The sequence below is a fragment of the Bos mutus genome, chromosome 26 (assembly GCF_027580195.1).
Source record: "Bos mutus isolate GX-2022 chromosome 26, NWIPB_WYAK_1.1, whole genome shotgun sequence".
Classification (NCBI taxonomy): domain Eukaryota; kingdom Metazoa; phylum Chordata; class Mammalia; order Artiodactyla; family Bovidae; genus Bos; species Bos mutus.
In genome coordinates, this window is record NC_091642.1 from 37815177 (window position 1) to 37839564 (window position 24388).

Sequence of the window (24388 nt, forward strand, 5' to 3'; positions counted from 1 at the left end):
AATCTTCTTGCAAGGGTTAATTTGGCCCCATTACTCAGGCAGTGTACTTCTGAAGACTGTACTCAGTACCCTATGGTAAGTCCTTTGACTCAGCTTTTTTTTTTTTTTAAACCAGATATAGTCAAACTCTTCCCCCTGCCGAGAGACTGTTCCAAAGTATTATGCTCATACTTTTCTAGTAGAAATATAAAATGGTACAGTTTTCTGGGAAAACAATTTGATAGTTTCTTAAGAAGTTAAACATCATATGACCCAGTAATTCCATTCCTAAATGTGTGCTCAAAAGAAAGAAGAGCAGGGACTTCCCTGGTGGTCCACTGGTTAAGAATCTGCACTTCCACTGAAGGGGGCACGGGTCTGATCCCTGGTCAGGGAACTAAGATCCCATGTGCCTCACAGAGAAATCAAAAAGAGAAGGGGGAAAAAAAAAAGCTTACACCCAAATACTTTATAAGTGCATGCTCACAGCAGCATTACTCATAATAGCCAAATGTCCATCAACTGATGAATGGATAAACAAAATGTGGTATTCTAGTGTATTATCTGGCCTAAAAAGGAACTACTGGACACATACTACAGAATGGGCGAAATGCATATATACTTATTTCTTGAATTACAAAAATCCCATAAAAATATATTAAGTGGCTAAGTGACAGGGTCCTGGCTTTTCTCTTGCTTCAAGCCACTTCTATTTCCTCCATTGGCCACATATATTATCTCTGTCCCGTAAGTATACTCCAAAATTGTTCAACTTCAGCCTTGCATTCTGCTTTCTCCATAATCCAACAAGCATATCATTTGCTTTTTACACTTTCAGTTACCATCTCTCAAATTTACCTTTCATGTAAACTCCAGAACAGTATCTTAGATATTACTGGGATACTCAGGAACACAATTTATTTCTAGAATAGCATCTAGAAATCTAGCATCACCTAAAGAATTATTCTTTTATGAACCATAGTTTTATTTAAAACAGTGTTAAAGAAAATTACCTATTAAAACATAAAAGTCTTAACACTTATAATGTAAACATATTCAACATCTTTTAAAAAACTTGTTCTTTAAAATGTGTTCTTTAAAAGGTGTTACAATTATCATGAAGTTATTGAAAACATTAAGTTCATAAACCAAGTTATCATCAACTTACCTCAAGTGGCATGAGTCTAATTAGTGTTGCAAAGCACTGTGTAGCCATGAATCTTACGCTGTCCGTCTGATCACTCATCCTTCCCAACACAGGCACAACTAAGAGTACAATGTATGGAACGATTCCAACATCCAGTTGTTCCATGACACCTGAGGAAGTTACTAAGGAAATTTCTAACTGGTTCCAGGGTAGCTGTTTTCATAAACAAACTGATACACCAAGACTGTGACCTCTACAACAGTTCCTCATTGCTTCCCTGTATTATGAGGGACTGACTATCCCTCAAGGTCTGATTCAATTATAACAGCATTTATACAGGGTTACTCTTTTGTAAAAACTATGTAACTTTCTCAAGATTAAGAAGATTTTTTTCATCTGAGGAATGCTGGAGGAAATCTTTACTAAGATTTTTTTCCATAGAGGAATTCCTACAAGTTTCTAGAACTCACATATCAAAATAAATTGATTTACATTGCAAGCAAGGGAGCACAACTAAGTGTCAAAAATTAATTCCAATTTTCCCACCAGGATCCTAACAACCCTGAGCTGGAGATAGCAGGTCCAAAGAGTTCAATCCCATAATCTTTAGCATTTCTTTAGCTAGAGTTTCTCCTGGTTTGCTCTCTATCCATCTTTCTTGCTCTTAGACCAAAATATCTTTTAGGTATTTTGAGTTAAACAATGTTCATGGATGTCATACCCTTGGTAAAAAGCTTGTCTGTATATTTCTAGTTAATTAATCATTTTGCCAGACAATCAATGAACAAAGCGAACATAGTAAATTTATAAGCATCTGATTAATACTGGGTTGGCCAAAAAAAGTAGCATAGCATCATATAGAAAAAGCCAAATGCACTTTTTTAGCAAACCTCATATTTAAAAACATACTATAAATTTTTTGCTTATAAAAAGATCTCAAAATTAACAGTAATTCTTCAATTTTTTGTGTGAATATTATAATAAAATGTAAATACAGGTATAATGTAATGCAATAAAAATAACACTTCAAAATAAAATGTAAAAAAGTAGTTTTCTTTTTTGGAACAAGGCAGGTTGTGTGCACATTTGTTTTTGGTGCTGGGTTTTTTTTGGCTTGTTCTCCTCCCACCCCCCAATCCTGACACGGCTTGCTCAGCAGTGAAAGTGTGGAGTCCTAACCACTGGATTGCCCTGTATATATCTGAATAAATTTTATTTTAGTCACTCTTAAATAAAGCAAATATAATTTGAGTAGTTTGTCAAAGTGAAAAAGGATACAGGCAAGAGCTTCAATTGCACCCTCTTGTTTGATATTGTCATCAATTGCTCCCAGCCATGGAAGAACCTTCTCCAAAAATATATTCATTGTTTCCATGGTAGCTATTTTGCTCATGACGCCCACACAACGAGCAGCCATGTGCCTCACTGCAGTGCTGGGATACTGAAGGCACATGTAAAGATGAGGCAAATGCAGTACCAACTAAAAACAAAAAGACAAGTCAGAAGACTCATTAGGGAATCTCATGTTTAAACTATAATGGCCCTTACTCAGAGGTTCTCAATATTCCAAGCAATGCTAAATCCAAGAATTATCTCCAGTTACCTTAAAACATTGTCAGAACATACTCAATAAAAATTTAATCTAAATCTACATTATTATAATGCTTTTAAAAAGAAGAGATGGATGCAGAACTTCTCCCCTATTGAATATTCTCTTAAGCATCAGGGAACACTCAGTACTTTCCAAAATTCGCAGGGAACACATCAAAGGCACTTGCACGATTCTCCTACTGAGGCTGGGAAAATGACACTGCACATCATCAGCCCCCTCCAAATCTAGCTTAGGTTTAAGTACATACTTTGTATTCCCTGGGTTGGGTGATCCTGATTTTGCTCTAGGCACCATACTCTGGTAGTTATTTTCCACTTTAACTTCCTGGCTTTCCATATGCAATATAATCACAAGAGCACGACATATCCCATTATTAAATGTCTGATGCACAGAAGCCAGGATTAATGTTGATGAAAGTCAGGTACTTGCTCAACAAACTAGCCTTACAGTTCAACTGAATGCATCCTGTTTGATCACGGAGGGTGAGCACTTACAGATGAATTCTGTCCTTCTTTACTAAATTCCCAAAATTTAACAAGTAAAAGAATATGCTTTGTTACTATATGAACAGAAGAATTTCCCTCTACTCTCTCCTATATGAATAGAGAATTGACGCTAGCACCCTTTATGATGTTATAAATTGCAAAGCTTCCTATTACAGTTACATGGAAAGAATAATATCAATACTTTATTCAGTGGAAAAACCAGATAATTAATTCTCTGGTCTATGTTCCTCCTCCCTCTATTCTAATTTTTTGGTGACAGAGATTTTAATAGTTAAAAAATAAACCCATGTTCTATCTTTGCCACTGACTAGTCTCATCTCAGAGAGGTAAGTTCCTCCTACCATTACATTTATCTTAGGGAAGAGATTTTATCACCTGGATTCTTCTGTTCCTGAACTATATTATTAAGATGGTACAGATGAACAGGGATGCAGCTTTCTTTTGTGTTTGCAGCTGGCTTCAGGTCATCAGAGCCCTGTTCCTACTGCCCTGTATTCTAAACTCTCAGAGTGGGTTTTCTTTCATGCACCCAGCTCTGCCTCAAAGCCTGGAAGAGTTAAGTTGTCAGGAAAAGAAGGAATCTAGTTATAGCATCTAAAAGAAAATGAAATCATAAGGGATGACATCGTAGTTGCACTTTTCATTCAAGCCTTAAGTCTTTCTAATAAGACTACTCGATTTATTAGGAAAAAAACTACACTTGCATTAGTTAGTTACCAGGGGATGAAGCTCAGAATCCATCGACACTGCTGCTGTTTCAAAAACTTGCAGAGAATTCACCAGTTCTTGGGCAGGGCCATCTCCCTTTTCCAAGAGGGACTTTCCATCTATTAAGATACATTGATTTAAGTGCATATTACCTTACAAATAGTTTTTCAAAATCCAGAGCTTACAAAAAGTCTTAGCACCCCCCAGCTACTGTGGGAGAATCTCTTTTGCTTTATAATGTAAAATGAAATACAACACCCTTAATTTAACTGCTGAGGTGCTACTCCTAAAGAACTAAAGAAGCTTAATATAATGATCCATTTCAAATCTCTTTCTAAATACATAACAGGAAAAGTAAAAAGCAAGAAAAGTATACAAAATGACATGAAAATCAATGTTTTTACCAACCTTCTATTTAAAAACTTACCAGCTGGCCTGGGATAAACAGGCACAGGCACTGTTATTTTATAAAGACATATGTAATAGATATACACTGAAATCTGTTTAAATCTCAACTCGGAAAAATATGTACACACCAAAATTATGTATGTCGATTGTATTCCTCAGTGGGCCAACCATCGCATCCCAGAGATGTGGCAACTTCACTGCCATTTCACCACCAAAATGCTTCACTATAGTTGTCAAGGCAAACTCAGCTCCTCTCCGTTGTACCAAGTAAGGCTTCTGGGCCTAAAAATTAAATGTTGGGTGAAAACAAGATTTCAGAAAAAAGTATAATGCTTTCAAAATGTTATTAAGAGAATTTAAAAATCGGTGTTAAGAATTCAGTGTTACCAATTACTGGACATGTTATAACTATAAAACACCTCTCAATAAATTTACATAGGCATAAAATCCTGAGCTAGATTTTTACATCCAAAATAAAATACTTTTCGGGGGCTGGAGAAAAGAAATAGAAGAATACGTGCTGTTTCTAGAGATAGTCCTAAGTGACATGTTTTTTTCTTCTTCTATCCGAAAGAAACTTACCATGACCTGCCCTTATTTATATTTGCTTAAGGGATAGCATGGCTTCCCTGATAGCTCAGTTGGTGAAGAATCTGCCTGCAATGCCGGAGACGCTGGTTTGATTCCTGGGTCAGGAAGATTCCGTGGAGAAGGGATATGCTGCCCACTCCAGTATTCTTGGGCTTCCCCTGTGACTCAGCTGGTATAGAATCTCCCTGCAATGCGGGAGACCTGGATTTGATCCCTGGGTTGGGAAGATCCCCTGAAGAAGGGAAAGGCTACCCACTTCAGTATTCTGGCCTGGAGAATTCCATGTATTGTATAGTCCATGAGGAGGTTGCAAAGAGTCGAACATGACTGAGTGACTTTCACTTTCAAGGGATAGAATATAAGCATCTGTTTAATAAGATTAATATAACCTCATACTTAGCAGTAATTTCATTAATAATTAAATACAAAAAAAGTCCCCCCAGAAAGATACAATTATATTTTTAAGTGAAGGAACTATGCAAATCATCAAAGTATACATTTTTTATTAAAATTAACATGAGAATAATATAGTTAGTGAAAAAGTCTTCATTCACAGACTATTTTAAAAGGAATATAGACAATAAGATTTTGGTTTAAAAAAACAAAACAGGCCTATACTTTACAGAAATATATTAAGCACATGTCTTTTAGCACTGATAGTGTATTGCTCAACTCAGGAAAGTTCCTATGTCTTGCAACCAGTAGAGCTACCTAGAGAATTCCATTGTTAAAAATGTGACTGTAAGATTTTTTCAAAACCAGTTAAAAAACATTTTTCTTTTTTTTCAGCCACACAGCAGTGTGAGATCTCAGTTCCCTGACCAAGGATCAAACCTGCACTGGAAGCATGCAGTCTTAACCACTGGACCGCCAGGAAGTGCCACCAGGGAAGTCCCACCAAGCTTTTTTTAAATTGTCTTTAAAAACTATACTGTAGAACAAGTAGATCAATGAAATAGAATAGAAAGCCCAAGGAGATCCTCACATATAGGAAAGCAGGATATATAACAGAGGAGCATTCATCACCAACTAGGGACGAAAAGATTCAGTGGTGGGATAAATGGTTGTTCCTATGGGCAAATAAATTTAGATCCCTACCTCACATCACACAATTAATAAATTTCAAGTTGACTAAAAGGTAACAAGTTATTTGACATTATAAACGTATCCTCTGAATATCAACAGTAATTCCCTAACACTGATAAGACTGAGAAAAGTTAGCTTTCACTATTACTTAACATCTCCATAGTCACTGTTACAGGAGTGAATTAGTTCATATTTATGAATGACTTATACACCCACTATGGAGAGGGTTTCTTGCTAGGAAGATAATCAGGAAACTAAATTGGTAAAAATAAGAAGCTTAAGAAATTTGAAGTTTGTAGTTTTTCTGAACTCTGTTGCTGGAGTACTCCAAAAAGTTATTAGCCCCAGTTCATTCACTTAAAAATATAATTCTAGAAGCTGATATGACAATTTAGCTCTCAATCTGTAAGAAATTTTGTTTTAAAATCAGAGTATTCAAAGAAGAAAAACTATTTACCTCATCAAGTTCAACAAGGAGGTTTCCACTACCTCCTGCAGGAAGATCTGCTATTTGAGCTTTGACGGCTTTGGGGGTAGGACCTCGCCTACTTGTGATAGCAAAAGCAGCTTTCTGATGCCGATAGAGTGTAATTATACCCCGGTGCTTGGTGACAGTATGATGCATTCCATCTTTTTCAGAGTTGGATCCTATTAAGGAAAAAAGTCAAATAATCCTTAAACCATAATACATGTGACCAAATGTTTCCTGCTCCAAAAGATACAACACATTTTAAAATTGTCTTTTAAGCCTCAATTTTTATAGGCCAATGATATTTTCTCTAGACAATGAAATGATCACAAAAATCGGTAATTTGCAACATTAAGTTAAACATTTTGATATCTGCATAGGACCATATTTAATACAACCAAGGTTGCAGAATCCTCTTGACAACCAGAAATATCTAATGCAAGGCTGTACCTCCTTCTGTTAAAAGTACATTAATTCTTTAAAAATGAGTTCGTTTCCAGGCATAAAAAAACACATTAAAAAATACTGCAAGTAACTTCTCTTTTAAAAAAAAAAAGTCTATGCTGCTGCTAAGTCACTTGAGTCTTCTCCAACTCTGTGCGACCCCATAGACGGCAGCCCACCAGGCTCCCCCGTCCCTGGGATTCTCCAGGCAAAAATACTGGAGTGGGTTGCCACTTCCTTCTCCAATGCATGAAAGTGAAAAGTGAAAGTGAAGTCGCTCAAGTCATTTCTGACTCTTAGCCACCCCATGGACTGCAGCCTACCAGGCTCCTCTGTCCATAGGATTTTCTAGGCAAGAGTACTGGAGTGGGGTGCCATTGCCTTCTCCGAGTAACCATGAATTCAGAAATACCAACCAATGCAAAATATTGTTGCCTCAACTAGCCCTCAGGGAGGGGGATGGGAGGAAATTAGGACTAAGGCATGTGACAAAACATTGGTCCTTGAGACTAGACTACAAAGAGCAGTTACTACTTTACATATAAATTTTCTGGAGGAAAACAGAAAAGCTGTTTAAACACTATTTGATAACAGAGTCCACTTATCTCATAAGACATGTACTACATTAGAGAAAACAATTTTATAAAAAGAACTTTCAATCACCATTGGATGCAGTTAGTTTTCAAGCCCTGTTAACAGTAAACCCTATAATGATGATCTTGAAAGAGAAGTTAAGGGTTAATACCTGTCTTATAGATTTAGTCATCTTAAATGTGAGAACTTAAAGTCCTCAAAGATATCAGGTCTTTTATAAAAAACTTATGAGTTAAGAGGGCTGTGATTTTATTAGCAATAAGTGCAAATTCTCTCAAAATGGTAAAAATCTCCAACATAAACTGGATTTTGCTTAAATTATACCTGTAGATAACTGTAAACAAACTTAAATGGTTAATTCTTTCTATACCCCAAATACAGGTTTAGATATATACCTTTAGAATTTTCCTGGCCACTTTGTGTTGGTACTGGACATGTGACAGAAGGAGTTAGATACGGGTCCACACAAAGTGAGCTACAGAGATTTTTAATAATTTTTGAATTGGGACAGGGAGTCCTGGTTGTGCACTGCTGAAGTAGTTTGGCCATCCATTGAGCTGCGTAGTTCTGCACTAGCGTATTCTCTTCCTTTTTAATTGTCTCCATTAATGGTTTTATAATAGGATTTAACTTCTCCGGCAGTTGCTGCAAGCTCACAACTGCACATGCAGCAAAAGTATGCACTCTCAACTGCAACACTTGCCACTCCTGGTTGGTCTCTGTAACTGTCATTTGGACCTGCTGTCGTTTACTATCTAACTGCTGTAATACTTGAGGATTTAAATTGAAGGATGATGTGACTTCATTAAAAACAGTAGTGACCTATTAAAGAGAGAAATCAAGAATCATTAATGACATCAACCCCAAGTAGCCTCTAAATTCTTAAAGGGAAGACAGCAGCTTTCTGTTTCAATTGTAAATTCTACAATAACTAGTACATTTTAGTATTCAGTAAACTAAATGTCTGAAACCTTCCAAGTAAACTTTATTTTAATCTGACTTAACATTGTATTATACTTTTTTAAGAAAGACACAATCTCTTCAGAGGCTTCTTATATTTAGTAAGTTTGAGTGAAAAATCAACACATAATACCCACATAGTACTTTGGTGAAATAACGCTGTGAGCAAATATAAATCAATTCTTTGAGAATGGTGTAACAGTTAATTCTTTAATTACCAAGAACTGCTTGAAGCTATGACTGTGGCATCAGACTACTTTACAAGCTCCATTAAAAGACTGTTCATTGTATCTTTTTAAAACAACTTAATGAGATGTAACTCACATACAGTACACTCAAAGTGTACAGTTCAATGGTTTTTACTATATTCAGAATTGTACAATCATCACCACAATTTTAGAACATTTTCATCATCTCCAAAATGAAACTCAATACCTATTAGTAGTAACACCTCATTTCCTCCATCCTATGTAACCACTTATCTACATTCTATCTTCACAGATTTGCCTATTCTGGACATTTTCATATAAACTAATGTATAATCTGTTATGACCAGATTCTTTCATTTAGCATCTTTAAAGGTTCACTGATGTTTTAGCATGTATAATTACTTCATTCCTTTTTTTGGCTAAATAATATTATACTACATGGATATACCATATTGCATTCTTCCATTCATTAGCTGATGAATGGTTGGGTTGGTTCCACCTTAGTTAATATTACAAATAATGTTGCTAAGAACATTTATGTAAAAAATTTTGTGTGCACTTGTTTTTTAAATTACCATTTAAAGATAGTATGATGGCTTGCTGCTGCTGCTGCTGCTAAGTCGCTTCAGTCGTGTCTTACTCTGTGCGACCCCATAGACGGCAGCCCACCAGGCTCTGCTGTCCCTGGGATTCTCCAGGCAAGAACACTGGAGTGGGTTGCCATTTCCTTCTCCAGTGCATGAAAGTGAAAAGTGAAAGGGAAGTCGCTCAGTCGTGTCCGACTCTTAGCGACCCCAGGACTACAGTCTACCAGGCTCCTCCATCCATGGGATTTTCCAGGCAAGAGTACTGGAGTGGGGCGCCACTGCCTTCTCTGAGTATGATGGCTTACATAACAAAAATAGTCTTCTTGTTTGATAAATAACTGGAATCATAAAAAGGCTCTATAAATAGACCCAATCTGATCAACGTTGGTCAGAAAAGTCTGTAACATTAAAGAACCTATCTTTTTAAAAATGGATAACACAATTTTTCAGACTTAGAAATGATCAACTTTCTTATGGGCGAGACTGATAATGCCAGACTTTTATTATGAGAAGCACAACAGACACACAGATAAGATCTTCTTTTATCACTAAAACTATGAAAAACTTTAAGATCTTTTATCACTATAAAATATGAAAGACTTTAAATTGAGCTTTATCTGCTTGATTGTGTCTGTTCTCTACAAAGAAACATGATCATTATACCACTTCTAGCTTATATTCTCCACTTTGCTTTATCTGTTTTATGTGTTCAAGCTCTGCATAAGATTATTTGAAACAGGGTTTCACTACTAAAAGTTTAAAACACTGTCCTAAATACACTATGCTTCTGTCAATTTTCAATGATGATAGGCAGCTTAGGTAAAGCTTTCCAATTTCCATTTATTCATTCAGTCAACGAATATTTAATGAGTAATACTAAAACATGAGTAAAACCAATGTCTTTATACACTCAAAAAAATGTGGAGACTAATGTGGGAGACACACAGGTAAACAAAGACAATACAGCATGAAACTAAGGTAAGTGCAAGTTGCTGTGGGAGCCCAAGGGCAGCTTACCTCTTCTCAGATGACAAAAGCAATGAAAGCTTGTTAGAGGCAGTAACACTTATGCTAGGTTTTTAAACAATAGTTAAGTCTGGAGTTATGAGGACATCTTGGAAAAAAGAGCTGAGGTAGTGAGTGGAAGTCGAGGCACTGTTCAAGGAACTGATAGCAGTCATCATGGCTTAAGCACAGGGCTTAGATGAAAGAACATCAAGAAATGAACTTGGGATGAGCATACAGGGTTGAGGGTAGGGAATTTCTGGCAAAGGGAAGAGGAGTTCAGACATGGAAGAGAGAATAAGTGAAGCAAAGAAAGTGAACATGGGTGGTGTACTTTTGCAAAAGCAAAACTAACTAGGCTTAAGTGGAGGAAGTTTGAGAAATAATGAGAAAAGAGATGGGGAGTTTAGAGGTGGTGTTGAAAGAAAGGAAAAAACCAAAATCAAGGAAAAAGAAAATAATGTTTTTAAGTAGGGGAGAGATGTGTTCAGAATGGCACTAAGAACTTCACTCGTCTGGCACAGCAGGCAGGGTGAAATGAACCAGAGACTGCCTGGAGCCTGAGAGATGAGTCAGGACCTAGTCATAAAATACTAAGGCCTTTGACTGGGTTGCAGTGATGGAAACAGAGAAAGAACAAACACATGAAACTTTCTGAAAGGAAATGTTAACAAGATTTGAGACTGTGGATAAAAAGGGCTATTTTCTGTTAAAAAATAAATTCCAGTTTTGGTGGTGTTAAGTTTGAAATGACAGTGAGATATCCAAACAAAAATGCCTAACTGAAGAACATAAAAGATCAAGAGAAGACAGTACAGCCCATGGATAAGAACTAAATTATGCGAACAGTGAGAGACAAAGCCTGTATCTGGCAGGTAAGAGAAAAATAGGAATGCAAAGAAAGATACAAAGAACAACTCTTAGCCAGGGCCAAGATTAATCTTTTAAAACTGTTCTTCCCTCAAATATGCTCTTCTGGAGACTCTGATATCCTAGGTTAAAACCACTGGACTAAGGAAGTTGATGAAACAGAACAGTAGTTCCACTAGGGACTAAGAGATCTGAATAAGAAAAGCTTTAAAAGGCCATGTAATAGCTGTAAAAAAAAATCTTGTCAGAAACACTAAAAAGGGACCCCAGACCTTAAAGAAAATTTGAGATTTTATTCTAAGAAAGCAAAACATGGGGAAGGGGAGGCAAAAAGGAGAAATTATATAAAAACAATAAAGAAGACTGGAGCAATTTTAGCTTTTTCTCACAGGTGAAAGAAACCAAAAACAATTTCAACTATATTGTGCGTGTTTTTTTTTTTTTAAATAAGAAAGGGGGATAAGAAATGAAATATGCTCCTTCACAGGATTAACTCAAGTAAAGTAGCTGAACTTCTGATTCTGTAACTCAGGAAGAACTCTTTCACACTACCTAACCTCAAAGACTTACTAAATACAAAGATACAGCAATGCAAACACTGCTGCTGGCATACAGAGAGACAAACAGAATGAACAAATAGAGCCCAGATACAGAACCACACATCCATTTCAAATAATCTTTGACAAAGGAAACAAAACAATACAATGGAAAAAGGAAAATCTTTTCAATAAATGACAATGAAAAAATTAGGTATCTATATGAAACAATGCAGTCTCTATTTAGCACTATACATAAACGTAAATATGGATGATTAAACATTAAAACTACAATGCTTTAGAAGAAAATGTGTGTGAATACCTTCGTCACTTGGAAACAAGAAAAGGTACCTTAGATCACAGAACACAATAACCATAAAAGAAAACAACTGATAAATGAGACTTCATCAAACTTAAAAATACCTGCTCATTCAAAGACAAAGCAAGCCTCATATTGGGAGAAAATGTTCTGAAAGCATCTATATGATAAGGATTGGTATCCAAAATTTATAAAAAAAACTCCCAACTCAATAATAAAAAGAGAACCTAATTAAAAATAGACAAGAGCTGAAAACACATTTTGGAAAGGAAGATCAACAAATGGTGAATAAGACACAAAAAAGTTTTACACTTATTAGTCATCAAGGAAATGCCAAGTTAAAACCACAATGCCACTGTCACACAACCACCAGAAAGGCAAAAATTACAAGGAGTGACCATCACCAACTGTTGGTGATGATGTGGAGCAACCAAAACTCTCATATATTGCTGATTAGAAGGTAAAATGATACAGCCACTTTTGGGAAACTGCAATTGTTTATAAAACTAAATAAACATCTCAGCCTATGACCCAGCAATGCCACTATGTATTTACCCAAGAGAGATGAAAACATGTCTTAAAAACTTATACAAAAATGTTTACAGCAGCTCTGTTCACAACAGCTGAAAACTTGGAGCAGCCCAAGTGTTCATCAGAAGGGCTTACACTTACTGTGGCATGTTTATACAATGCAAGAAAACTCAGCAATACAAAAGAATGAACTACTGATGCATGTAACATCACAGATGATTTAAAAAAATATCATGCTGAAAAAGATCCTTACATTGAACAGCACAGAGTGTATGGTTCCATTTATATGAAATTCAAGAACAGGCAAAAGTAATCTATGATGCATGAGAAACCAGAACTAGGGTTCTCTGAGGGCAGGAGATTGACTGGGAAGTGGGTATGGCACTGGCTGTATCTTGACAGAGGTTTGGGTTTCAAAGGTATACATTTCTGTTAAAATTCATCATATATTCCATTGAAGATTTGTACAATTCATAGAATATAAGTTTTACCTCAAAGAAAAAGCAAATAACCGTAAAAACTAAATTTTAGTTAATGACACAAGAAAGAGCAAAAAAAGGGAAAACCCTGAATTTTAGTTGAGGTGTACTGATAGCTGTCTGTGACTTATTTAGAAATACATCAAAAATATGGATTAATGGTTGCATATTGCAATTAATACATATATGATAAAGCAAATTTAGTAAGGTGTTAACTGGAATCTAGTTGGTAGGTATATGAATACTAATTGTATAATTCTCTTATGTTTGAATGTTTTCACTGTAAGTTAGGAAGGGGGAGGAGAAATACTCAGAAACATTTTTTCCCCCATACTCTGCCAGTCTTAGGCAAAACTGAGAAATGACAAAAGGCAACAGCTTTTGCTAATAAAGGTGTATTGGTTTGTCAAAGCTGAGATTTTTTTTAAAAAAATCCCTTCCCCATTCTCTTGTTTGAAGAAAAGTCAATACAATGAAATAACCTTTCCAAAGGGAATTTAATTCCATTAAAATTTCCACCTCATTACTCTTACTTTATTCTGAATATATGATAGGCTGCTGCTAAGTCGCTTCAGTCATGTCCGACTCTGTGCGACCCCACAGACGGCAGCCCACCAGGCTCCGCCCTCCCTGGGATTCTCCAGGCAAGAACACTGGAGTGGGTTGCCATTTCCTTCTCCAATATGATAGGCTACCAAGCCACAAATAGATTCAACAAATTAAGTGTTTTTGTGGTAAACATGACATTGACAAATTTCTTATCTTATTTCATGCTCTAAAATTAAGAAAGTCACTTCTTTACTCACCAGGTCATTAGCTTGATCAATTGTAAAAACGTTGTTGTTTACTCTATTACCAACTTCAATATGTGCATCAGCTAATGATGAAATAAGCTGTTTACACTCATTTTGCATTCGTGTAAATGGAATGGCAATTTCATCATAATACAAATGTTCTGAAAGGGTATCAAGCAAACGTGGCTGCACAGCTAGGGTAACAGCTCTACACTCCTAAAATGTAACAGACAACAAATATTCAGGGCCAATACGTAAATGTAATTCTAGAAATGCATAATCTTCACTTGCAAACTACCAAGTCTAAATTTCTATTGTTTTTGAATCTATATTCTGTTATCTCCCAGAACATAGTTAGTTTCACAGAGAAAAGGTAACACACCCAAACTACTCTAAAATTTTAATATGAATGACTACAGAACATGCACATGGAACTATTACAATTCCATTAAATTTTCCACCTAATTACTCTTACTTTATTCTGAATTTATTCCAAGACAGATTTAAAAATATACAACTGTAAAAAGAAATCAGTCAGAAAAGAACACTTAGCATGCACTAAAAAATGTTATTTAAAAACTCATTAGATTTCTTAACAATTGAACCCATAGTTTCACATGCCATACTGTAGAAATGGATATATAATTTAAAAGCTACTCACCTGCCCCCAAATTTAACTAACCCTTCCCACTCTCTCTGGTTGTTGCCTGCCCCAACCAGAGGGGGAATGACCTCAGTGGTGAGCCATGAGGGATTCTGTGGGATCTGGGTGATCAGCCTGGGCTTCACAGAGTAAGTCCAGAGAAGCTCTGTGAGGGTCCAGAAACCGAACTGTCAACACTTGCTGCTGAGTCTGAGAGGCACAAAAACACAGCATCACTGCCTCTCCAGCACACCACGTCCTGCCTAAAAACAGATGAGCCTTGCTTCTTTCCAGAGGCAAAGCTGGGGTTTCAGCTGCAATAGAGCATGGCTCAATTACTTTTAGACACAGCTTTGACAAACTGTTAAGAGGCAGTAACAAGCAACTCTCACAGCAAGTGCAGACAGTTAAATTTCCAGAATTCCAGTCAATGGAATAAACAAAGCCAGCAGGAAGTTTCTTTGATTTACAGAAGCAAGTCTTACACAAAATCAATACATCTTACTAGAAGTTAAAAATTAAAGGGGCTGCAAGGGAATGGTTTATTTGGAAATACAAAGATTTGGGTTTAAATGTGCTGATTTTATTCTTCCTGTGACCAAAAATCTGCCCTTGCTACTACTCATACAAATGGACTTCTAGCTCTCAAAGCCTCTTATGTTTTGTAGTTCTCAGGTACAAAACGGGGGGTTCTAAGAAAAAAGGCTAGGGTTAAAGGCAAATGAGAGAGAAACAATGTTTCAGTATAACTTGGAATACTTTTCTATAAATGTTCAATTTTTTAACAGAAAATTTTCACTTTTCTGTTTGCAAAATACAATGAAAATAATCCTAATAGCTAATGGAACCTAGTTTAGGTTGTCTTCATTTATTTGGGGGCAAAATCTTACCTTCTGTAAAGCAGCCCATTCACAGATTACCAAAGCTACACTAATTCTCTGTAAGGCAGATTTGGAGTTCAAATGGAAGAGTAGTAACTGGCCAAGGGATTCTGCTGGTTTAATTTCTTGGGTTACCACATTTACACTTGGATCACAAATACAGCAACAAAGGGCTCCTAACAGCCTAAGAGGGAGAAAAAAAGAAGTTACTATAAAAATTACTTTATAAAATTATAAAATTACTTTATATAATTATAAAATTACTTTATAAAAAGTTTCCCCCTACTGAAGCTATAACTTTTCCCAGGGAAGACTTAACTCCTATCTTATCTTCATAAAAAAAAAATACAAATCCTTGGAGAAGGAAGTGGCAAACCACTCCAAGTATTTTTGCCCGGGAAATCCCATGGACAGAGGAGCCTGGAGGGCAACAGCTCATGGGGTCACAAAGAGTCGAACATGACTTAGCAACTAAAACAACAAAACAAACAAAGGAGATTTTCAGACCTGAAAACACAGTTATGTGGCCTAGCTGTTCAAATTTTGTTGTGGACTGTGCAACTGTTCGGCTGCCTTCCCAAACAAATTTTAGTATCTGCCATTTAAGATGACTTCACCTAAGCTTAAATATTAAAGTATATGTGCACCAAAAATTACAAATCTTAGTTTTAAAACTTCAAAAGAATGAAAAATGTTTTCTTACTTTTTAATTTTTTTCTTACTCTAGTATGATGGAGGAAGGATTGACAGACACATGGGAGGAATCTTTTGGTTAAATGACTTTTGGATTTATGTATACTCACTTGGCGGCCATCATTCTGGCCCGCATAACAACAAAGTCCCTGGTGGTGGGGTCTTCCATGACGGTGTCTGCACCTGCAATGTACTCCTGAAGCACTTTACTCTGGCTTTGGCCCTGGCGCACCTTACCACCTGTTTTTTCCTAAGTGAATAAGGGAGGAAAATAATAATTATTTACCATTAAAATTTAACAGACAACATAAAAAATAATCTCATTTGTTACAATTCCACTAGAATACAGTTCTTTCACAAAACTTTAATGGATAAAAATTACTATGCATTTTGTCAAGGTGCCAATAAAATAATTTTTCCTTCTGTTACAATAATATCACACTTATAATAAAGCAATACAGATTTCTTAACAGTTACTGTATTAAAAATTATAAGTTGAACATACAAATACATTATGTTCCTCTACACTTACTTTGGCTCTAGCTTTTACTTCCAGCAACATATTTAAATCAATAGGTAAATGAGAAGGCTGCATCATTAAGCAAAGCCATGCAGCCATCCATGGACAAGCAGCCGCTACCACATACTGAACTGAAGCCTTGTTCAACAATTCCATCCAAACCTGCAGAATGAGAAGGGAACAAGAAAATGAAATTTTTCTAGCAAGGCCTAATAAAACCTAATACTTTTAGTGATACTGAATTGAAAAAAAAAAAGTAGGAAATAGCACAAAAATTAATTTTAAAATTCAACATATAGGCTTACTTTGAAATACTGTTTTAGGGTAGATAAGTTTGTATACTAAAAAAAAGTAATACAAAAGAAAGTTTTTTTAAAAAGAATACAAAGTGTTTTCCTCAGTATTTTATGAAAATCATTTTTTAAAATACCCATAAAAAAGTTATCAAAATTTCAGTAAATATCTGGAATCCTTTCTTTGTATCATAAAGCTCTACATGCATTCCTATATTCAATACATGCTTCAATATAAAACAGCTCCTGCTAAATTTAGAGAATACCCTTAGTATATGCTAGAGTAATATCCTAGTAATATCCAATATATTGGAGTAATGAAAGTTACTCAATTGTGTCCAACTCTTTGTGACCCCATGGACTTTACAGTCCATGGAATTCTCCAGGCCAAAATACTGGAGCGGGTAGCCTTTCCCTTCTCCAGGGGATCTTCCCAACCCAGGGACAGAACTCAGGTCTCCCACATTGCAGGCGAATTCTTTACCAGCTGAGCCACAAAGGAAGCCCAAGAATACTGGAGTGGGTAGCCTATCCGTTCTTCAGGAGATTTTCCCGACCCAGGAATCAAACCGGGGTCTGCTGCATTGCAGGTGGATTCTTTACCAACTGAGCTATGAGGGAAGCCATATCAGAGTAATATACTAGAGTAATATCCTAGTATAAATTAAAAACAATGTGAATCCTGATTCATGATCTTACTCAATAAAGCACTTAAAAAAAATAATTTTATTTATTTATTTATTTATGGTCGTGCTGGGTCCTTGGTGCTGCAGGGGCTTCTCACTGCAGTGGCTTCTCTTGTTGCAGAGCAGGGCTCTAGAGCACTCAGGCTCAGCAGCTGCGGCTCCCAGGCTCTAGGGTACAGGCTCAGTTGTGGCACATAGGCTTAGCAGCTCAGAGGCATGTGGGATGCTTCCTATTCGGAGGTGGATTCTTTACCAGCGTGCCACCAGGGAAGCCCTAAAGCACTTTTCTTGATGCCTAACATTAAATGGGCTAGGGCCAGCATGTAGAAACACCACCAATGTTAACCCACAGCTGTTAACAATGAGCCACTTCAAAGGCCAGTGATTCAAGACTACGTTAACAGATATTAAAGGTACAACAGTGCCATTTCCTCCCATAAATATTATTAAACATATCAAGTGGCTATTCTTTATAGGTTCCAACACATACGACCAATATTCCTAAATAAAAGGAAAAAGTACAAGTCTAACTTATGACAACAGACTCTATATATTACCAATAAATCTCAAAAGATACTCTTTAGGACAGATAAACATCCTGATAGAAAGCAAAATAAATGATGGAAAAAAGTTGTCTTTTCTTCATTTTTTATTTTCTGTATTGAGGCTATGAAGAAAGTGCTTAAAACACCTGCCTAATGTGTCACACAACTAACCAGGACTTAACCATTATAATCCATAAAAAGTCTATTTCCTTGATCTCCAGACTATTAAAATGTCTTGGATGATTTCTAACTTCTTAAATCCCTGATCAACAACTGTACAGAATTATGAAAAAAAATTTTTACATCTACCAAGGTACTGGGAAAAGGAGTACAGATATATTCACCACATACCTTGTGAATGAGGTCCAGAATTTCCTGGCTGCTTTCTAAAACACAAAACTGAAATATGTGTCGAAGCATATCAGGAAGGATAGGTGTAAGCCAAGATGAAGAGTTCTAAAAAAAAGAAAAATCAAAATTATAACATAATTCTGCAGCATTAGCTTATTTTAAAGGTTTTAAGTCAAATAACAGAAGTACTACCATGAAAAGACTGTTATGACTTCATCAAAAACGTTCAACTGGTGATAAATTTTGACAAGATTCTGAGCAAAAACACCGTATTATTCCAGTGATTTGGAGAAATTAAATGGCATACAGTCTCTAGGAACCTGGAGAAAGTCTGATTAACAACACTGAATTTTGCTTCTAATAAACTGAAATCATCCTGTATACGGGAGCAAGCTCTAACCAGTTACACCTCTTTGGTTTCATTGTGTATCACTGCTCTGTCAGGGAAATTTGATAAATGATCACACTACAATTGTGCTAGATAATCAGCTTAAGTTGTATGTGCTCATCATTAATGCAAGTAAAGAACTGTGAGATAATATCCAATCTAGAAAATTCAACTTTGAGTTCACTACAAAATTAAAGCCAAAGTTCCTATTTTGGGTTAAGGACCCTCTGAAAATCAGGGAAAGACTATGCACAATCTTCTCTTAGAAAAATACATTTATATACATACTTATGTATAATATTTTGCTTTCCGCTTCAGGGATTTCCTTAAGCTCAGGTTTAAACCTCAATCTAAGGAATTTCTCAACAAATCAAAAGCCCATCCAAATCAAGCAATCAAATGGTGCTTAACTAAATCCACTGTGTGCTCAGAACTGTAGAAAAGGAATCTCATGTTGTCTACTGTACAAATTACAAGCTCACTGAATAAGAACTAAAAATTTTATTAACTAGTTCACAGTACTTAACATCACATACTTCCACAATTTTTAAAAAATAAAAACTATGTTGTCTGGAAGAAAGCTGAGCACAGAAGAATTGATGCTTTTGAACTGTGGTGTTGGAGAGGACTCTTGAGAGTCCCTTGGACTGCAAGGAGGTTCAACCAGTCCATCCTAAAGGAGATCAGTCCTGGGTCTGGAAGGACTGATATTGAAGCTGAAACTCCAATACTTTGGCCACCTGATGCAAAGAGCTGACTCATCTGAAAAGACCCTGATGCTGGAAAAGATTGAGGGCAGGAGGAGAAGGGGATGACAGAGGATGAGATGGATGGATGGCATCACTGACTCAATGGACATGAGTTTGGGTAAACTCTGGGAGTTGGTGATGGACAGGGAGGCCTGGCGTGCTGCAGTTCACAGGGTTGCAAACAGTCGGACACGACTAAGCAACTGAACTGAACTGTCTGGAAGAGACTGAAGAGAAATTTGGAAAATGTTTAACTGAATTTCCAGAAAGTGAGAAGGTCTAGGGATAATGCATAACTCAGAAAGCTACCTATAGTTCTCTTGCCAGTAGGAAACTAATAACCCTGGTCTTCTTTTTTTCACCTTTCTCAAAATGGCTTGAAAGAAATTTAAAACAGACTGCAAAATCATCAGCTGGGGGGAGCCTGCTCAGGGACAGGGGATGCCTTAAAGAACTACTTTTCATTGAAAGGGAAAGGGACATTGGAAAGAAGAAAAGTTCTCCTTTCCTCAGCAGAGAACAGGCACAATTAGGAAAGCTGTAATAGCACTAAGCAAATAATTTAATGTTACTCTCCAATAATTTCTTCTCATTTCCCCCTACCATATTTACCAGTTCTCTTAATCCACCCCTAACCTCATCACTGGAAATCAAAACAGTTGCTTGTAGATCCCAAAGCCATACCTATAGATGAAGATTCCCCCCCCCCCATATTAATAAATAGTGAATGTAATATAAATTGTAGTAGTCTTCTCAGGCTATAAACTTTGTTACTGTAGTAAATTCTACTTTATAATTATTTTAAAAAACCAAAGGAATAAATGAATGAAAGAACACAGGGTGTTTTTACGGTAGAGAAACTATTCTGTAAGATATAATAATGGAAAGATCATCACACATCTGTGAAAATCAGTAAAATGAACACGTAACATCAAGAGTGAAGCCAAGGGAACTCCCTGCAGGTCCAGTGGTTAGGACAGTGCTTTCACTGCCAAGGGCCGGGACTCAATTCCTGGTCAGGAAACTAAGATCCTATAAGCTATGTGGCACAGCCCAGAAAAATAAAGTGAAGCCTAATATAACTACGGATTGTTTGATAATGACATATCAACGTTCGTTCACTAACTGTAACATTCTGGTGTGTGATGTTGATGGTGGGAGCAGCTATGTAGAGGAGGGCAGGAGGTATACAGATGGGCATTCTGTATTTTCTGTTTAATTTTGCTTTATAAAGTCAAGTCAATAAATAAAGAGGAAAATAAAATTTAAAAAATAAAGAGAAACCAAAAGCCCAACCAAACAAAAAATCCAACCCAGAATATGCAGGTCACTATCATCACAGGAACGAGTATTTTTAAAAATGCAGATTTCTCCAGCAATACAACATAAAGTCTGCCTAGCAGAAAATACAAGTTACAAAATAAAGCTGAGAAAACAGCTGAGGCTATTCTATCTGAACAATTGTGCAAGCATCTCCTTTTAGTTATTGTTACAGAAAGTTACATGCTTCAGCTCACTGTTAGTATTTTCTCCAAAAATCATTAAGTACAATTTGGCCAATCCAGAAACACCCTGCCTCTTGCAAATCTGAAAGTTGGTTTACCTGTTTTCATAAATTTTGTGCCTGTCTTCCAGGAGACACTGACTTAGGCAGGTAATCTAATGTTGCTTTTTATTTACAGGTTTATTAAACTGAATTGGTTAGGAGTGGGGTACAGTGAGGGTACAATACTTTAAATTGCTTACAAATTAACCACGTTGGGATTTTCCATTCCAGAATTTTAAAAAATAGTCAGTGGACTTCTAGTATGCTACTAACTAGGAGTCTACTAGTCACAAATTTCCCTTCTAATCTTAGGCAAAGTCTGGAAAGTTTTGATGACTTCAGTAGTAGTCTGCTGCAGCTGCTGCTGCTAAGTCGCTTCAGTCGTGTCCGACTCTGTGCAACCCCACAGACGGCAGCCCACTAGCCTCCTCTGTCCCTGGGATTCTCCAGGCAAGAACACTGAAGTGGGTTGCCACTTCCTTCTCCAATGCATGAAACTGAAAGTGAAGTCGCTCAGTCATGCCCGACTTTTAGCAACCCCATGGCCTGCAGCCTACCAGGCTCCTCTGTCCATGGGATTTTCCAGGCAAGAATACTGGGGTGGGGTGCCATTGCCTTCTCCTCAGTAGTAGTCTAGCAGAGTATAATCCATATTACAGAAAAATTCTTACCACAGACTGTTTACTTTACCAGGTTTAAATTAACTATAAGCTATACTACAACAACTCAAGTTATAAGTGAATTCACATTTTAAGAGGGCTTTAAAAAAATATTTTGGTTTATGTTAAATAATTGACACAGTATTAGCACTTTATGTCATTTTTATAATGAGGGTCAGATGGAGTGGTGGGCATCTGTGGGAATACTCAGGGGAATGCCTGATACTTATTTAGTGTAAAGAGAATGGGGCAGTCTCTGTACAGCTCCTTTATTCAGACTGGTGCTCCTGCCTTCACTCTGCCTTTGTGGAACTCAGAATAAGGAACACTGATGACAAGCAAAAATAAGACCGTTGGACATGTCACTATATTTACAAAATCAAGGTGAAACTTTTGGCCATCTACATCCCCTTGTGCTCAGTCCTTCAGCCAGACCAGTTTCCTTTCCCTTCCTCTTTAGTGCCATCATGCTCACTCCTGTATATGTTCTTCCTCTGACTGTTACCCTGCTCTTCACCTGGTAAATTCCATTCATCTTTCAGGTCTCAGTTTCAACTGTACTTTCAGAAAGACACTTCCTTGACCTTTACTCACCTCACTAGTAGGGATCCAGCAGCACCACCTTCTTCCCCTACCAGACCCTTCCCTCATTATGTAATGATGGCTTTATAAAATGGCCACTATGTAATTATAAGGGCCTATCTAGTTGTCTTCTTCTGTCTTGCTTACCTTCCTGTTTTAAGCTCTACAGACGGAAACAGAACTTTTCTCTTACCAATCAGTATCTAGAAAATTGTAGGCACATAGTAGGCACTAAAATAACTGTTGAACAAATCTACCTTGATTATGAGAATAATCAAAGTCACAAGGAATAGTTGGTAATATGGAAAATTTCCCACAATTGTAGGATTGCAATAAATCCCTAACTGGAAAAATTGGCATCTTAAGTGGGATAAGATCTTGCCAGCACCGTTTTGCTATGCCCCCTCTTTTATCTTCCCACAAGCACACCCATAAAGTGTGTAGATGTGGGCGGCAGGGGGGAGCAGCAATCTGATTATCATGTACCATGAACACCTGATTCATGTCAGTAGGTATCATCATTTCTATCTCCATATCAAATGATATGGGGTTGCAGGGAAGAAAATCTGGAAAGAAGCTACATCAAAGTTATGAATCATACTGAGTTCTCAGCTCCTCTACTAATTTGGTCTGAAATCCTATTTTGGCCCATTGCCAAAAAACAAAACCCAATTCTATAATTAGACAACTTGTAACGCCTTGTTTTATTTGTCCAACCAATATTTATTGAAAGTTAGATAAATATTTAAACTTTGCTCTCTTTTCATACCTTTATAAAATCTGACCAATACCTAATTATGCTAATGTTCTCAAATGCCAAAGTCTCAGTCAGCTCTGTTTTTTTGGTCTTTATTCCCTTCTCTAAATATGCATACAGTAAATTTTCTTACATCCTGGACTAAATATGCCCCCAAATTCCAACTCAACCTCATGTATATCTTCATGCTAAATTTATAAGCATCATGCTAATGCTTGCCTTTCAAATAAAAATCAATACTTTTATGTACTAAAATTTTCAATGACTCAGAAGGTGACTCTGATGCAAAGAGAATGGAAAAGCTTACCCAGTCAACAAAATATGGCTAAACTAGAGGTTAATGTCCAGAATATATTTTCCTAGTTGAAAGAAAGAGAAGTTGCTCAGTCATGTCCGACTCTTTGCGACCCCGTGGACTGTAGCCCACCAGGCTCCTCTGTCCATGGGATTCTCCAGGCAAGAATACTGGAGTGGGTTGCCATTTCCTTCTCCAGGGGATCTTCCCAACCCAGGGATCAAACCCCGGTCTCCCGCATGGCAGGCAGATGCTTTATCCTCTGAGCCACCAGGGAAGGGTTCCTAAGTTGAGTTCTGACTAAAACCACTATTAAATATAGTGGTTATGAACACGAATTAATCTAGACATTCCAGTGAAGTAATTTACAGATAAACATATACATTCATATATAAACTTGCATGAATAAATACAGTCTATAGAAAGTAAAATCAAGTAATGCTCTACATGGGAAGAGAACCTAAAAAAATGAATATATACGTATGATTCATTTTGCTGCACAGCAGAAGCTCACACATGATAAACTAAACTCCAATAAAAACTTTTTTAAAAAAGGAAAAACAAATGATAAATTACTTCACTTTGTCAAGCTCTTAGTTCAGCCCCCCCCCCCCCAAAAAAGTTACATCCTGATTTTAAGTCATTGCTGCTGCTGCTGCTGCTGCTGCTGCTGCTAAGTCGTTTCAGTCATGTCCAACTCTATGCGACCCCATGGACTGCAGCCTACCAGGCTCCTCCATCCATGGGATTTTCCGGGCAACAGTACTGGAGTGGGGTGCCATTGCCTTCTCCTTTTAAGTCATTACCAAATAAAATTAATTTGGTTTGCCTAAGAGTTCTTATTTCATACTCCCTGAGAAGCCAGATTTGCTAATACTTTCACATGTTAACATCAGAGATAAAGGCACAGGGATTAAACAATTTATCTTCAAAGTATGTCATAAAAGAGCCTAATACAAATGAGAT

The 24388-nt window shown here is 36.8% G+C and overlaps 1 protein-coding gene across 1 annotated transcript in view; it reads right to left on the reverse strand.

The window, feature by feature from the left end:
- The window catches only part of BTAF1 (B-TFIID TATA-box binding protein associated factor 1), an 87020-nt gene that overhangs the window by 17678 nt on the left and 44954 nt on the right, over positions 1 to 24388 (reverse strand). The window contains exons 15-25 of the mRNA XM_005905292.2: positions 18447 to 18551; positions 16584 to 16733; positions 16162 to 16301; positions 15368 to 15542; positions 13847 to 14050; positions 7940 to 8366; positions 6495 to 6685; positions 4489 to 4642; positions 3962 to 4071; positions 2405 to 2606; positions 1148 to 1296 (exon numbers count right to left, since the gene is read on the reverse strand). Coding sequence (XP_005905354.1) covers positions 1148 to 1296; positions 2405 to 2606; positions 3962 to 4071; positions 4489 to 4642; positions 6495 to 6685; positions 7940 to 8366; positions 13847 to 14050; positions 15368 to 15542; positions 16162 to 16301; positions 16584 to 16733; positions 18447 to 18551 — 2007 coding nt within the window. The remainder of the gene's footprint in view (positions 1 to 1147; positions 1297 to 2404; positions 2607 to 3961; positions 4072 to 4488; positions 4643 to 6494; positions 6686 to 7939; positions 8367 to 13846; positions 14051 to 15367; positions 15543 to 16161; positions 16302 to 16583; positions 16734 to 18446; positions 18552 to 24388) is intronic.